General features: G+C 32.8%; 1 protein-coding gene across 4 annotated transcripts in view; it reads right to left on the bottom strand.

Annotated features, from left to right (window-relative positions):
* Positions 1 to 17675, bottom strand: part of PAPOLA (poly(A) polymerase alpha) — a 58852-nt gene that overhangs the window by 14033 nt on the left and 27144 nt on the right. For all 4 annotated transcript variants that reach the window (XM_039884175.1, XM_039884176.1, XM_039884177.1 and 1 more), the window contains exons 8-16: positions 17100 to 17189; positions 16871 to 17009; positions 15256 to 15328; positions 13808 to 13928; positions 12764 to 12848; positions 7469 to 7522; positions 6826 to 6945; positions 6193 to 6302; positions 2033 to 2154 (exon numbers count right to left, since the gene is read on the bottom strand). In XM_039884175.1, the coding sequence (XP_039740109.1) occupies positions 2033 to 2154; positions 6193 to 6302; positions 6826 to 6945; positions 7469 to 7522; positions 12764 to 12848; positions 13808 to 13928; positions 15256 to 15328; positions 16871 to 17009; positions 17100 to 17189 (914 nt within the window). The remainder of the gene's footprint in view (positions 1 to 2032; positions 2155 to 6192; positions 6303 to 6825; positions 6946 to 7468; positions 7523 to 12763; positions 12849 to 13807; positions 13929 to 15255; positions 15329 to 16870; positions 17010 to 17099; positions 17190 to 17675) is intronic.

Raw genomic sequence — 17675 nt, 5'->3', positions numbered from 1 at the left:
ACCTTAAGTCGCAAAATGGTAACAAAAACCTTTTAAATATATATATTATATGTAGTTACATATGTATACTGGATAGTCTGTGTAGAAATAAGCTGAAATGTTAAGAGTATTAATGGGTGATAAGATTATAGTTACACTTTATTTGATAAATACAATTTTTGGACTATGTTAACAACAAATTTCTGAGTATTAATGATTCCTTTTATATTCTAGAAGATTATATCTAGATACCACCTTAAGAAACAGAAAATAAAATTTACTTAAACTATACACTAATTGTTTCAAATATCAATACTGCCATATAAATATGAGTTTTAAAAGGCAATCTGAATCAAGGGTTCTGGAAAATATAATTATCTCAGTTATAAAATGCTATTTTAATAAAATAGAAATAGGTAAGTGTTAAAAACATAACAACTTAATTATTTACATTTACTTCTGAAAACATAAAATGTTGATATATTTTTATATGTAGCGAATACGCACTTAAGTATGGTTGCTTAAACCCATTAACAGAACACCGAGGGACAATTAGAAGACAAATGCTTGACTTGACACATTAAAAATAAAACTACTCGATGGTAAATTTCCTATTATGTATATTTTATGACAAGAAAGCACAAAAGAACAAAAGAGAAAGGAAGGGAAAGAAAAATAAATGATGCTCAAGAAAAGAATAGTATACTTTTGTCACTTTCTAGATTATTCAGTTAACTCATGAAACCATTAGGTTCAGAATAACAAATTAAGCCACATAAAGGCTTTGATGTGATGGCATTTTTAAAAACATAACATTCTTTCAAAAATTGCATTTTAGACGAAAAAAATGAAGTACCTCTACCCCAAGTTATGAATAATGATCATGTTGATAGTAACAGAAGCTAATATAGGCATTTACTATGTGCCAGGCACTAGTCTAAACAACCTTTCACAAGTATCGACTCACTTCATCCTCACAAAATACCTAGGTGGATAAAAATGTTATCCTGATTTTAGAAATGAGGCAAATCAAGAATATGATGTTATAAAACTTGCCCAAGTATCACAGCTAGGAAGCAGTGGAACCTAAAACTGAACCAGAAAGTGTACTCCAAAGGCCCGGTCCTTGACACAGATGCTTTTGTATTATAATGTATTTTATGTTTTAAGAAATGGAACATTATAAAGTTGAAGCCCCCTGTGTATTAACTTTATTCCTCTCCTCCCAACCCAGCCCCAGTTAACCATTATCCTGAAAGTGGTGGTTATCATTCTAACATATACTTTTATTTCATATTCTCTTTTAAATCATACGGGTTTTATATTTTTTAAACTTGTACACTTTATATAAATGTATCAAATGGTACATTTGAAAGGTATTCATCTGTACCTTTCTAACTTAACATAATATGTAGCTCTAGCTTATTTATTTTCACTACTCTGTTTCTTATAGGAATAATTCATCCATTTTTGAAATGTAATAGTTATCTCTGCACTAAAATCCCAGTAAAGAAGTCCAAATTAGAAAAAAAGCTTTAAGTTATTCAACAGGAAGCACTAACAAGAGAATAACATAAAATAAAACATTAACTCTGGTTACCTGTTAGTGATCTTTATACTCAATAACTTTAAATTTTTAAATAAAATACACATATAATTCTTTCCAAAATAAACCCATTTTCATTTAAAAAGTCCTATAATTTACTTGATCCACATAATACCTAATTTGTTTTCTTTTTAAAGGAAATTAGATACTGATGTGGAATATTAAATAGATGAGAATAAAAGATTTTGAAGAAAATACAAATATATATAAAATAAGGATACGAAGCGTCACCACTGATCTTTCTGAAGTCTGAAGCAAGCGTGTTCAAGGAACCTGCTTAGGAACAAGGTTTCACATCATGGAACTGCTCCATTTAACAGAATTTTAAAATGCTGTGATCTATTTCAAATTTAACTAATTCACTGAGCCTAAATTTCTGAAGTATCGACAGCCTGGATACATACAATATGATGTCAGTAATGCTTTTTAAGGACGCCCTAAATTTACCTTTTTCTTTTTCTGAAGCACGTGATTGGGCAGGAGCTCATGGAGTTGCTTTCTTTTCACATGCATTGCCGCAATTTTCATGTCCACCTCAAACATCTTGCTGTTTATCGCTTGCCTATAAACTACACAATTAGGAAATTGTTACAAGAAACAAACATTTTAATAAAGGCAGTTAACTCACCCGGGAGAAGCTATTCTAAGTAGGGACCCTTTTTTCATCAATACTTCACACATCTGTAAAATCATCAGGTCAAAACCTCTCTAATCTGACAATTTATGTCCTGAGCAAACTCTAAGTCACTTTAACCGCAAGGTCTACATAATGAATAAGAGCACAAAGTATATTAATTGTTTCAGTGTAATAATTCTTAAAGTGATAACTTTAAAGAATAACTCTTTAAGAAAGAGCATTAGAGAAAAAGGGGTTCTTAAACCCATACCCTTTTATGCTACCAGTAGAATATATAATTCAAATCTAAGTATGTAACGAATGCACAGAAGTCAAACTTATTAAATATACCTAAAAATATCTTTTCAAGAATCTGCAAGGTAAAATGTTAAGACAATACATATTTTCTATTATAGAAATAACTCATATAATAGAGGTCACAAAAGAAAAATAATATGCTAAAAATAAGTATATCCAAATAATTTAGTTCCAGAAGCTCCCAAATTGGAAAAGTTCATTCATTCATTCAAAAACAAATATTTATTGAGTGGCTATACTGTATCACACTGTTCTAGACATAGGAGATATAGCAGGGAATAAGAGACCAAAAGAGTTTCACAGAGCCTGCATTCCAGTAGGAAGAATATAATAAACAGGAAAAAAAAATAAGTAAAACGTAGCTATCCTCTGAACAATGTGGGAGTTAGGAGCGGCAGCCTCCCATAAACATAATGGGAATGTAACTATCACAGGCCCTCTGCATAAGCGGATTCTCAACCACGGAGCTGACCCTTGAACATGGGTTTGAACTGGATAGGTCAAACTGAAAAACTCTACATATATGTGGACCCACGCAGTTCAAACCCATGTTGCTCAAGAGTCAACTATGTTTCATATCAGATGGTGGTAAGTGTTATGGAGAAAAACTGAGTAGGGAAGAAAAGCAGCTCAGCCTGGAAACTGAGATTACATTTGAGTGGAGACGTAAACGAAAGTGAGGAAGTGAGCTGACAGTACCTGGTGGAATAGCATTCCAGGAAGAGCAAACATCAAGGACAAAATGTCCTGAGTGGAGAACATGCCTGGAATGTTTGAGGAACAACAAAAAGGCCACGGGGAAGGAGGAAAAGTAGAGATCAGTAATCCTGTATCTTCAATTCTAAAACCCCAAAAGCTCCCACCCAACACAGAAGTTTTTCCTAAGACTGGCACCAAAACTCATCAGGCAACAACCCTGATCTATTTGGTCTCTTCCTTTGCTTAATGTGTACAGCGAACACCTGCCTGCAGAAATGTTAGGCTTGACTACCAAACATCGCTCCAGGCCCCACTGGGACTGTTAATAACTTTGTTACCTTTCTGGCCCCAAGACACATGGATATAAGAATTGTGAACTTATAACAGAAAACAAGGTCAGAGACAGAATGAGATTGTCAAATCAGGTAAAGACCTGGACTTATACTCTAAGTGACATGGCTAGCCGTTATAGGTTTGAACAGACGAGACTTGATTTAGCTTAACATCATTTTGGATGCTGACTGAAAGAGCTGAAGGTGGGCGAGGGCAGAACAGGAATCCTATAGTAGTAGCAGCGATCCAACCGAGCCTAAGTGGCTTGGACTAGGCTGACAGCAGTAGAAATACCAATTAGCAACAGAAATCTCAAACAATGTATTCTGAAAGCAGAGGCAAAAGAAATTTTTAATGGATTTATATCAAGTACAGAAGGTCCCTGAAGAATGTCATTTCATTATAACACTGACAAGAAAAAAAAATATTTGATTCCTAGCCAGGACCACTGTCTGTGTAGTTTGCATGTTCTCCCCATGTCCGCATGGGTTCCCTCCAGGTACCCCAGTTTCCTCCCACATCCCAAAGATGTGCAGTCAGGTGAACTGGCAAGTCTAACTGTCCCAGTCTGAGTGAGTGTGGGTGCGTGAGCCTGCATTATACTGGAAGGGTGTCGTGTCCAGGTTAAGTCCCACCTTCTGGCCTGAGCTGCTGGGAAAGGCTCCAGCCACCTACCATCCTGAACTGAAATTAGTGGAAATAATTCTCTTGTTTTTCATTAATCTTTCTTAAATGTATGTATAGCTCACATTTATTTCAATATTTGATATTAGAAGTTTTAAAATCTTTATTTAGAAGTTTGGTGATGTTTCTGAGAACAAAAATATGACATAGGAACTTAACTTTTTTGTTTATGTCAACTTAGCCTATGGTTAAATTGGTGGCTTTTTATACATCATTTAGCTTAAAGCTGCAGTTTCCAAGAATCTATGACATTAAGTAAAAATTTGAGAAACACAAGAGTCAAGGAGGACCCCAAGATTTTCTAGCTTGAACAAATGAACACAAGAGCACAGTTGCCAAAACCAGGTCAAAAAGACTTGAACAAGTTGGAAGAGACTGGAGGTAAGAATGTGAGGTCTGAACATGCTAAATTTGTTTTATTAGAAACAACACAAAGTATTCCATTAAAATGTTTCAAAATAAAGGACAACTAAATATTTCCTACCCAAAATACCTCAAAGTTCCTTGAAAATTGTGATGGTTAATACAACCTTTGATGAAAAGCTCAACTTAGATGCAATGTACAAAACAAATTTTGCAATTCAAATATCTCTACATAATTCCTAAACAGTTTAAGCTGACATCAGAATTTTTACTTTGCAAAAAAACTTCTGTGGTGTTTCAGCAAGTGGAGTTATCACCCTCCAAATCATATCCTAAAAAACCTGCACAAGTGCTTTTGTTATCACAGTAGTGAAAGGCTGATAGCCAGGGACACTAAATACGCTTTAATTCAGAGAGTTCCTCATAGTGAAGAACTGTGCTATGTCCCAATTAGACTCTTAAAGATAAAAAACCTACCTATCAATTATTTGAACCAAGAACTCCACTCGATTTTACATAAAAACAAAGCATTTTTAATATGAGTTTTCCAGGAATGCAACTACCACATATATCAAGAGATCACCTCTCATTTTATTTGAAGCTTTAACTTTTATTGTCACCAATGGCAATGCTTCTGATGGTCTGTGAATCACAACAGACAACACCTGTATCAGTAGGAATTCACGGATGTCACACTGCCAGTGATCCTACATAGAGGGGCAATCACCTGACTAAAGCATATCTGCTAGTCCCTGTGCCTCAGCATTTATATACTGAAATACATATACTTTTACTTCTCCTTTACATTTAGTGCATGATATTGACTTTTTAACAAATTCTACCAATTTTTCTCTCTCCTCCGAGGAAAAAATTTTTTAATGTTAAATCTGAATGTCTTTAGGGAAAACTCTCTATTCGAATTTTCCAGGTGAAAATGCCACACACTAAATTTTTTTTAAATGGGGGGAAAAGGAGACATTTTTGAAAGAAAAATTAGTCCCTCAAGAAGATGCACATATCACTGTCTCAGAGCATATTTACCATTCCTTTGAAAAATTGTGTACATAAATACAGCCGTAGCTCTGTCAACTACATCCACCATTTGACCTTTAGGTAAACTGTACCACCTTATATTTCAGGGTACAAGTCAATCTGAAATGTAGCTCTAATCATCCTATCCTCCACCTATAAATTAACACTTGTCTATATGTGACACAGAGGATAAATTTCCTCAAGTCACCAAAAGCTTAGCTTCATAAATTTCTAAGGTTCAAGATTATTAAGGCAGTCAGACAGAGATTCAGTCTGAATATTCAACTGAATATTAAGGTAGTTTCCAATTTTATAGGTAACTGTGGACATATCAAATTTAAAATGGTTCTACTAACTTTAGCTCTACCACAATAGAAAAAAACCTTTTATATAATAGACAATACTGAAACTAAAAACTAATCCGGAAACGTTAAGATCACTTTGATGATTATTGTTCAATATTCTCAAGCAATTTTAAGTTATTACAAATGTCACTATACTAAACATGAAAAGAAATTCCAGTATGCAAATACATGTTTTGGTTATTCAAGTAGAGATATACCTGTATCTGTGAAAGACTGAATATCATAGGTGAGATCAACACTGAGATTTTCAGAGTTTTCTGTTTTTTTAAACACTAACCCAATCACCCACATCGTGCGAAATTCTTCCCTGCAAAGTAAGAAGAGTATTACTACAGTTTATCAGGATTTCATGAAAATAGTTATCAAGGCGATTGACAACCTGAGGTATGTGGGAAAACTTGGAATGTAAATTATAAGCAAACTAAGTTCTAAACCCAAATTCTATCAAAATTCAAAGTGCACACACACACTCCTGTCCTTTACATTAATATATAAACAGTTCAAAGACAAATATACTCGTACTATCTATATACTAACAGCCAATATTCTTAATGATGATCCTAAAGTACCAGAGGTACCACAAGAAAAATTACGTTCCTAAAGAAGGAAAAGGAATTAATGCATTTTGGAAAAATCTGAAACAAAAGAAATCGTCTTTCTCTTCAAAGTTTCTGATCAGGAAAACCTAAACTATAAATCTCAAATTGGTTTTGAGCCACATGTAATCAATAAAACAGTGACTCCAGTTATTAAAAATTGCCTATAAATGCTTCTATGAGTAAAAGCTAAAACGGGAAGAGGAAACTAGATTAAATTAAAAGATTGCTTACTTGTCAGGATTTTCTTTGGGTGCTGGAAATGACTGGGGATTCACATGCGCCAGTGTAATAAATTCATTCTTCTCCAAACTGCCAACCAGGATTCGGATTTTTGACTCCACCAAGCCCACCCTGAACAAATGTCACTTAGTATTAAATTCTGGTTAATTTAAAAGATAAAATAAAATAAAATGCACGAAATCAAATGTTTATGTAATAAACAGTAATATGAAGATCATACTTAAACCCACAGGGGCAGTTCAACTGTTTGGGCCCCCACAGATAAAATTCAAAGCCTTATTTTCTACTCAAAAATGCTGAAGAGAAAATTGGGGGAGAAGAAAATCAAACCATATTTCAAACTAGGAAGGTTATGAAAGATATCTCCACAAATATTTAAAGAAAAAAAAATTAGTAAGCTAAAACAAAGTACTTTAAATGTAGTTAGGAAGTGATACATGGATCTCTATTAGGCAAACAACAAAAAAAGCTGTATATGAACCTCCAAATTCCTATAGTTTTGTTACAAATAATAAAGCTTCATTTATAAATAAAATCAAACTGGATGTTTTAAAGACTTTCCATCTCCTACTGTGTTCTGTGGCTGATTTATTTTGAAGTTTATTTTTTCTGTAAAGTCTAATCTTGTACTCACCATTCTAGGCGTTGTTTTTCTGTTGGTGCACTTGCTAGAAGTACAATATAATGCCTTTGAAGATAAAGACAACATGCTATTTATTTTATTTAAGCGCTTTGTGCTGGATATTAATACCATAATATAATAAGCTTCGTGACAGTTACAGATCAGCATCAATTTAGCAAGGGGGAATTGCAACCTCAATATGCATATAAAATCATAAAAGCTAAATTCCACAAGTTTCTAACGACTGGCAAATTTAATTCTTCTGAAAAAGTTATTTTATGAATAATTACCCAAAAAGCAGCTTAATTCAAGAATGCTGAATAAAGATTAACGGAAAATTCAGTTCAATGACTTTAGTGGTGTGCTCACTACAGTATAATCTATTAAAACAAAATTATTTTAATGGAAATGAAGCACCAAGGCTGTGGTGCTTTACTAAATATAAATATACTAAATATACATATTACATATCAGTAACCTCAAAATAGTATCACACACATCATTCTTTTCAATTTAAATTAAAAGGTAGCAAAAATTAAACTCAATACTCAAGTTATTTAGGCCTCATTTTTTTTCGAGTAACAGTATAAATTTTTACAACAAAGAAGCAGACATCACTAATGTGAAAGCAACAAAAAAATTGACTTCTACGTAAAATCCAATTCTACTGAAATTATAGAAAAGGCAAATTTTTAGAAAATAGCATCATGACAACATATCTTTGTCTTTAAGGCAAACTATAACTGAAGTGTAATTCATATCATTCAATTTTGTAAGACTGAAAAAGTTTAGTCCAACATATACTCTTCTACAGAATCTATTTTAAAGGTGCTGGAAGCCAAACTTCTCACTAGAAACTTTACCTTAAAAAAGCAAACTGAAATCATTATCTAGTGTAGATACTATTTGGGAAGTCAGAACATGACTAAAAATTTTTAAATTTTTTTTAGAAAGGCTGAAACCTTTATGTTATCTGTCAAATTTTACAAATGACATTTCTGGCCAAATGCAAATGTCTGGCCTAGACCCAGAAAAATTACTAACCCTAGTTCAAATTAGCCACCCCTCCACCCCTCCAAAAAAGACATTTAGGCAAGGGATACTAAAGAATTGGTAAGTTTAAGCATTTTTAAATCACACTGCCTTAAAACAATCCATTTGATTATGACCCTCACAACGTATATGAAAAATAGTTCTGATTCTCCATAGCTATGTAATCCAGACCTAAGACTTGTATATGTCAGTACAGAGGATAATACCGGTCTTAATGGCAGAGGAACTGTGACATTCAAATGAGTTAACTTCAAGTATTTATAAACTTACGGTAAGGTTTATATATACATATGAAAACATAGTCAGATATGTGAATATGCAGTCCAAATGCATACAGATTAATACTTCCTTTACCTGTTTAATTTGTTCAGCATTATTTGGAGCAAACCAAATACAGTTGACCCTTGAACAACACGGGTTTGAACTGCACAGACTCACTTATATGTGGATTTTTTTTCAATAAATACTGAAGTGTATTTCCCTTATGCTTTCCTTAATGACATTTCTTCTCTAGCTTTATTGTAAGGATAGTGTATACAAGACTTAAATAACACACAAAACGTGTTCAACTGTAATTGGTAAGGCTGCCAGTCAACAGCAGATTATTAGCAGTTAAGTTTTGGGGAAGTCAAAAGTATACAAAGATTCTGTTGCATGGGGCTTTAGGCACCCCAACGCCTGTATTTTTCAAGAGTCAACTCTATATACAACAAACATTTAGATGGCTCAAATAAATAAGTCAATAAAAGTCACATGAAAGCACTAAAAAGCTCATGCATTTTAAGGATACAGAAACCTACTCTGAGAGCCCTAAATGCTCCTAAATCAAACAAAATCCTAATGAGCTCAGCAACCTGATTTCCAGTTCTCTGGAAAATTGAAAATGGGCAAAAGATTTAAAAAACAATAAGAGATGAAGAGCTCTTGTAACAAGGAGACGACAAAGTATACAAAAGCAAGCATGCCTAACAAAAACTCAAAAAAAGCAAAGTAGTCTGGGTCTACCTAGTGTAGGGACAAAACTCCCTGTCTCTCAATTACTTTCACCACCCTATTAAGATGCATAGTCGCAATGACCACCTGAGTCTTCAACAAAAGCTTAATGTACAATGTTCTAATTTATAAATGCAAAATATACAATCCACTTGAACATAATTTTGTTGGTAATTCAAAGTTTAGTTTTGAAGCTTAAAGAGTTCAACTTTGGTTCTTAATGAAACGGGGCGGGGAAGTATCTACTCTGCCCTTTGTTTATAAACAAATGCATTTGTTTAAATATAGCTAAAAGTGTTAAATAGTTAACAAGTATTTATGCTAAGGTTAAATGTCCTTTACTCGGTCATATTTAAGCAAATTTAACATGGTAGACAGAAAATACAATAATTAAGAGAAATAACCTGCCAGTAAGAATGTTTATAAAACAAGGTCTCATCCAAGAACTGAAAACAGAATTGCAACTCACAGTTTAAGTTTTAAAAACTGGAATTGGTATGCAGTTCCTCAAATCTCTATCAGAGCACAAAGACCAAGCAAGTGGCACTTCTAAAGTTACTCTATTTTGTTGCTATTCCAAAAAATGTGATCCCCTATCTCATACTGCCACTATCATGCGTTAAGATGCTCAAATGCCTTCACAAGGTCTCAAGGTAATAGTGATTAACTTTTCCCCAAATATAAAGTTTATCAGTTTCCAGTAGTAAATTTAAGCATAAAAATGTGCCTGAAATGAATTAAAACCTATTTTAAAACTCCTAAGAACACTTAGTTTCTATTATTACTTAACTATTTACCCACCAAAAAAGCATTCTGTAAGTAGATTTCCGGGCCATTTCAACACACTAATACTTTACCTGGGTAGATCATGGCTCATATACAGGCACTGAATATCTAATTATTTCTTGGGAAAAAAATCTTTGCAATTCTATCTTTAACTTAGGATCGAGTTATAGTTTATTATTTTTAGTTTTAAAACATTTTAAGACTAAATTGTTCTATATATACATAGTCTTTAAAATTATAATTAAGGTTAATATAAATTAACCTTACATTCTGGCTTTTCCTAATACTTTTTCTTGTTTCCTAGCAAAATGAAACACCTGAAATAAGTATTCATATTTCCTATGTCAACAATAACTTATTTTACTGCTACTCAAGTGTCAATTTGAGTATCTTCAAGGAAAATAATAAAAAAATATTTTCTTAGAATTATTTAAAATTTCACAAAGCAATATTACCCCTTTTCATAAAGAACACTGATCTCTTGTGGAAGACGATTTGTCTGCTTTTTAAGACAAAATGTCCTTTATGGTTCCCTCCCTTCCAAGAATGGCAAACAGGTATTACACACAATTTAAAATCCTGTACACAGCATATACTTACAGGATCTACTTCAAATAACGTTTAATGAACTTTGACTTGAGGGAAAACACGAGTCAGTTAAGTTATACAGCCAACCTTTGGGGTTCATGTTTAAAAAGAAAATTCAAATCGGTGACTATCTCTAAAATCTAATAACTACTAGAAATTTAAAGAGGGAAGTTTCTGGAGAAATACAATTCGGTATAAAATTAACCCATTGTTGTCATTTTCAAATGTTTTCCCAGGACTCACAGCTGAAAATTTTAATTTTCCTGATATAATTTCCTCTACTTGTTGCTATATACTCATGTCTAATTATGTTTAGCAGTTTGTGATAACCTAAAATGATTTGTTTAAAGATAATTTAGTAGTAATCTATAATTTAAAGATAGTAATCTATAATCTTGTAATAAGTCAACTGAAGAGCTTATAGGCACTATCTGGCATAGATTAAAAGACAGCATAAAAGTTTTAAAAGAAAAATATTAAAAAAAACCTTCGCACTCCCACTAATACAAATTTATTCAAATGGATAACACTATCAAGGTTTGTTCAATTTCAACAATAATCTTTCTTAAAATGAAGGAAGACATTTAAGCACTTTCAAGAATTTCATTCTACCCACCTCTTACTCCTATAAGGAAGTGAGAAAGGAAAAAAATAAATGTAACTTCATCTTTGATTCTCAAGGATTAAGAGATCTCTGCTGATACTCAAGGATTAAGAGATCTCTGCTGATACTTTTCTACAAAGCCAATTTCTCCATACAAGTAATTATGTACTCTATTATGCAGTTTTTAAAGTATCAGAATATGTATGCTTTATTAGTTTAAATATTCAAAAGCACTTCTTCAACATTGCTTCAAATAAAAAACAAAGAAAAATTATCGGCCAAATGGAAAAGCACAACTTATGGGGAGTAAGTAATAAACAAGAGCGTTCAGTGTTATGCTACTTAAATTTTTACTGACAAGGTAGTGCTCCCAGAACACAACAATTAAGCTGGCTCCATTATTGCTTTTTCATGCAAAAGATACAGAAACAAAACACAGAGACATCATGAAGGTCATCATTCTTGTTTTTAATTGGGGAAATAGCATAAAGCAATCTTGCTTAGATTATTACAAAACACAATCCACAAGATCAAATGGTCAGGAAAGTTTCAAGCATTAAATAAAAAAAAAAAATTTAAGTGGGACTTTGGAAAGTTTTCAGCTCAGGGCAAATAAAAGTGCAAGTCCATTTTTTTTTTTAAGTAAGATTTATTATAACTTACAATTTTCATAAAAATCAACACAATCAGGCTTTTAACCTGTACTAAGGTATTAAATCATTAAAACCATTAGTAAAAAAGTATTACACCCACTTAGATTCCAAAAAATTATTTGTAGAAATATTTGAAGGGGCTTTATTAACATTAGGGGGAAATTGTAGGCCAATTGTGTGCTATAACTATTAAAAACATTTGACTATATATTAACATTAGCTCTGCCTATGTTATAGAGAATCTTAGTAAGTTTCCAGAACTAGCTGAAAAGACTTAGTTTCTTAATAGAGAATAATAACTACAAATTTTAACAGTCCATTCCTTGCCAAGGCTTACACATTTCAAGATTTGGTGATGACTAACATATGCCTACAAAATTGATGTTGCTACGAATGCAGTAGTTCGGTTACAGAAGGGAGCAAAACTGTGGGGGCTATACTTTACCTTGACAAATAAAAACTAGGAGGTTTAACTAAAATTGTACACCCTTTGCGACAGGAAGGAAACGTCTATAGAAGATGTTTAAAGGAAAATTCAAAACTACATTAGTCTAGCAAGAAGAGATTTCACATATGCAACCAACCATTACTTAAGAGAGCAACATGTCCAACATGCCTTAAAATACATACTTGTACTTTTGAAAGAAGTTTGGAGCTTCAAAAAGTTTGGACCACTCTCCCTTACTCAGCAAAATTTCATCTGTGATAGCAAGACCTAAATTAAAAACATATTAAAATGTTTGCATGGTTCGGTCTAACAATCTAGTTTTAAAGATCTTAAACATACCACATGCGTTCATTATAATCCTAAAATAATTGTAACAAAGAGCAATCTCAGTCTGACCTTAGAGCATATTCTTACACACACACACACTTTTCAAAAAAGCTGGCAGATTTTTTGAGAGCCAGGTTTCTGGTAAATTACCATTACTCTAAAATGCCATACTCATAGAATGGTTCTCTCCCCAAACTGAAACTCTATAGTTAGCCAAGAAAGAAAAATTTCCCCTAAGTTTTGCTTCTTGTCTTTCTAACAAGCTTCCTGTTGTTTCTAAAAGGACAGCAACATCTTCCCATCAAGAGCTTGTTTAGACTACAGAAAAGAATTTTCCACTTCTGAGTTTGCAGCTGGTAGCTGTACAGCTGATTCTACTTCTTAGGCTGGTGTCAGTCAAATCGAACAATCCTGTTCCAATAACTTCCCTCAAAGACCGTTTAGCAATAGCTATACCTTTAAATTACCAGTACTACTGGGATTCAGAAACATTCAGAGGTTCTTCTAAAATAATGGGCAGTTTAGCCCCAAAACTGCTCTCAAAGCTCTTTCCAAGAATATAGCCTGCTAAAAGCCATCTCTCATGTCACCCAATGGAGACAAACCATGATGTTTAAAATTTTACATGGCAACAGTATGACACTAAACCAGCCCATAAAGGCCCTAAAAATACAGCTTTAAATATTGTTAATCTTTAAATATATAATCAAAAATAAATTGACTAAAAGGAATTAAACTAAGTTTTTCAAGTCAATTCTCAGATATATATTGTAATCAATAAATAACATCAGAATCCCCCTCAGTGAATGCTTTAATTTACATTGCATACTCAACTACTGGGTCTACAATGGTATGTAAATCCTTTGTGTATAAAGGAGAGCATAAGGATAACCACTTACCTTGTTTAAACTCCTCAACCATGACCATCCGTGTTGAAACGGACACATTGTACGTGGAGTTCTGTTGTGGGTATGCTGGTGTAATTATAGGCATAAGATGGTACCTATCACTGGGGTTTACCTACATACAACAACAGCCAATCAGTTTCTTCAAGTACATATGCAACAGATACTTGGACTTTTTACCCCTTGTTAAACTGAACCAAAGATTAAATTTTATTTCATTCATAGCTGGAGTTGAGAAAGAAAAACCATGTAAGGAGACATTGTTTTTATAGGAATTCTTTACAGAATCAGGATTGGTCTAAACTAATGGCTTGTTTCAATCATTTGGGCATGACTATTCTGGCAACCTTATGAGAAACAGTGTGCCTGTTGAACAGAAAAGGTTCTACTTGGGCATCTACTGATATTTAGTTTTTCTTTTTTCAACAACAGAAATGGGGATGCACATACCACTACACTTTTGAGAAATGTCATACTACGGTGTTCTGTGTAAAACGAATTTTAAACAAGATGGAAACTTATTTTTTAATATACCCTCAACTTATAAAGAAGATATGTTTATTAACACATGGTGAAACTACTTTATCTATGTTGGTATCAGTTTGAGATAGTAAAATGATTTAGTAACTGTTAATCTTAATCCATATATACTAAGGATAAGTGGCATATTTCCACAAAGAAAATTATAAACTCACATCGCTCTAAAATTAAATGTCTTGAGGTTTGGAAAACTTGAAAATACATAGCTTGATGTAATTAACAGAATTTAAAACTGACAGTGTTTTTGATATTGTAATAAGACAGCAAAACAATGTAGAAAAATAGAATTTTACAAACCTATAAAGCCTTATTCAAACCTATATTTTTTTACTGATCAATAAAGTGCATGTTGTTAACACTTAAACTGAGTAAGCAGTAAAGATTGTAACTTCCCAAGAAGCAGAATGGACTCTTCTTTATCCCAACCACGTTTTTGTAATCTGAAGTACCCAAACCAATTTTTATAATTACATCATAGTTATTAAAGTGATATTGCTTAGAAGGTATCTGCCACAGGTAACCATTAGGCAACAGTTTTCCTAAAACAACCAAATTTTAACAATATTTAGATCAAAAAAAAAGTACAGGGATTTTTAGTATCCTTTTATTTTTTTTAAGCACAAATGCCCACACAACTTTGACAAGGTAGTTCTATATAAAATAAATTAAATGTTAGTGAACTTGATATTATAAACTATGTACAATTAAATGTAGTTTACAGGGTACATAATTATGCTTCTCACATCAGAGAACAATTATAGTTGAGGTTATCTAAAAGAAAGTGTAATACGAACGTGTCCACTCATGCGTATAAGAATGGGAAGTCTCCCTGAAGTTTATGCAGATGCCTTTACTTGTTATTGCACAATGTGTATTTGTAGGGGAAAAAATAATACACTAACCCTTGGGTCCCATACAGGCAAATTAAGATTGCATTCTTCAGGCTGTTTCAATAGCACTGGATTTGGCCATTCCCTGTTTAAAAAGATTGTAGCACTTGATAAGACTATTGGATATTACCATCTAAACGTACTTTGTTAAACATACAGCATTTGTGAATGTGATCCTTCTTCATTCATTTTGCCCTCCTGGTATACACATAATCTTTTATTCCTGTCGACGTTAGACTACTTGAATACTTTTTCTCTATGAAATTAACTTAAACCATTTCATAGCTTTCTCAGATTGAAGTCAAACATCTTCTCTGCCTCTCAAAGAACTGATAAAGCACTATTTAAATTAAAAAGTACTATCTCAACACATCTGATGTGTTCACCTCAACCCTGGACAGGATAAATCCCTCCTGGAAAACAAAAATCCTGTCTTTATACTAACTCCACCCAAAGATAACTGAGAATGCAAAAGTTAACGCATTATAGGCAAAGTAGTATAAAAATTAGGAAAATTTTTCTCTATCTCATGATTTAAAGGTTATGGGTATGTGTAATAAAACTTTGTGATGTGAACACATTATTTTCAGGACACGCCCTACGAGTTAACTACTTTAGTCCTTCATGGAAGAGATTAAAAACTGGGAAGTATTTGCCACCCTAATATCAAGGTTAACTTCTTAAAAATATTATTTGCTATGTATGTGTAACATTAAAAGAAACTGACATTCTTTAGTCACTCATCAAACCTGATCATATATGACTAAATGCTATCGAATCCATAAATAACAATGTGTATTAGACAGTGTGGCACAGTTCTACATTATAAACTGTATCTAAAAACTTCCAATTTTTATAAAATAACTAGAAAAGACTTTTTTTTCAGAGAGAAGAGGTATGGGGGTTGGCAGGAATAGGGAGAGAAGACAAATCTCTAAAATCAATTTTATAAAACCAAGAAATCTCAGCTTTTGGACAAAAGCAACTCATAAAATGGCAATAACCTTTTATCCTACTTTTCTTAAAATAATGATCAACAAATGTGAACAAGCTGAAATGAGGGAGCTTTAAAAAAAATTTCTCCAGGGTTAATGACTAATCTTAAAGAGATGATGAACTGCCTTTTTTTTTCAAGTACTTATAGTTATTCTTAAAAGCTTTTTACATACTTATTAATATTTTACCTAAGATAAATGAGCAGCTGAAAGCAAAACTCAAAACAAACAAAAAAAAATCACAAAAACTAATGGCCTATAGTTTTAGAAAAATTCCAAGTGTAAAAGGTGGTATATATAAGTTTATCCAAAGTAACTGATACCCCCCCAACCTATCAATTCATTGGATTTTTGCAGATCAGTAGAGCTAAAATTCAGAGTTTATTTAGAGAGTTAGCTTACACATGAAATACAAATAGCGACTGCCTTGCTATTCTGGGAAAAGCTAAGGAAAAGGAATGGAATTAAGGTTGCCATTTTATATACGACACGATCTCCCCCCGAGACTACCTCAATGGCTACATCATGAACTCAAATTTGAATCTGAAATCAGCTGCAGAAAATGTCATAGAAATAAGACTAAACTTCAGTGTCTACAATCAATTTTATTTTAATATAATCTAAACACATACCATTTAGAAAATACCAAGAAAAATTTATGTACAAGAGTTGATGCTATTGCATTTGGATAAAGCTGGCAAGTTCTTGCTACTAGCATAGCCCAGGAAACACCACCGAGGAAACCTAATATATTGGAATAGATGTTGTGGCCTGTTGATAAGGGAAAAGCAAAAAGAAAAGTTAGTGTTGAACAAAAGTTTAAATATTTTTAATAAGCTAACCAACAAATTCTGAACTCACGTTTGGCCCACAGTTTGATAGCTCTCAGAGTTAACCTGAAGTTGTCAATGTTTGGTACTAGGTGTAAAATTTCATCGGTTACCCTGCAACCTGATTAACAGGAGTGAAAAAAACAGAACATTAAATCATCAAAAATTTAATGATAATATTTCTTTAAAACTTTCTGAGATTGATATCAAATTAAATAAAAACTTCTTTGGTAGAACCAGTAATGTTAATTCAATGAGGAGGCAAATAAAAAATTTTAAACTTTGATCTCCTATCACAAGCACTACCCTAAACCAAAGAATCTGAACTGTGACTTGCCTAATCTCAAACTTTCAACCCATAATTAAAACTTCTTCCAGTTCAGATATACCCAGGAGGGTCTGAGCTACTTAAATTTCCAAGAATTGTTCTTCAAGAGCATGGTAACAAGTAACGCAAATACAAAAGTGTCCAAAAGCAATCCTTTTAAACACAACAGTTGAAAACATTACAAAGGATATAAGGATCAAAATATTAAGCAGGGTTACATGGTAAAACCTAAACCATTAGCAACAGAGTACCAATGTCAGACGGTCTTTAAATGTCCCA

Source organism: Pteropus medius, unplaced genomic scaffold (genome assembly GCF_902729225.1).
Source record: "Pteropus medius unplaced genomic scaffold, Ma_sr-lr_union100, whole genome shotgun sequence".
NCBI classification, from domain to species: domain Eukaryota; kingdom Metazoa; phylum Chordata; class Mammalia; order Chiroptera; family Pteropodidae; genus Pteropus; species Pteropus medius.
The sequence above is the reverse complement of the archived record's forward strand: the minus strand, read 5'-3'. Positions and strand labels throughout refer to the sequence as shown.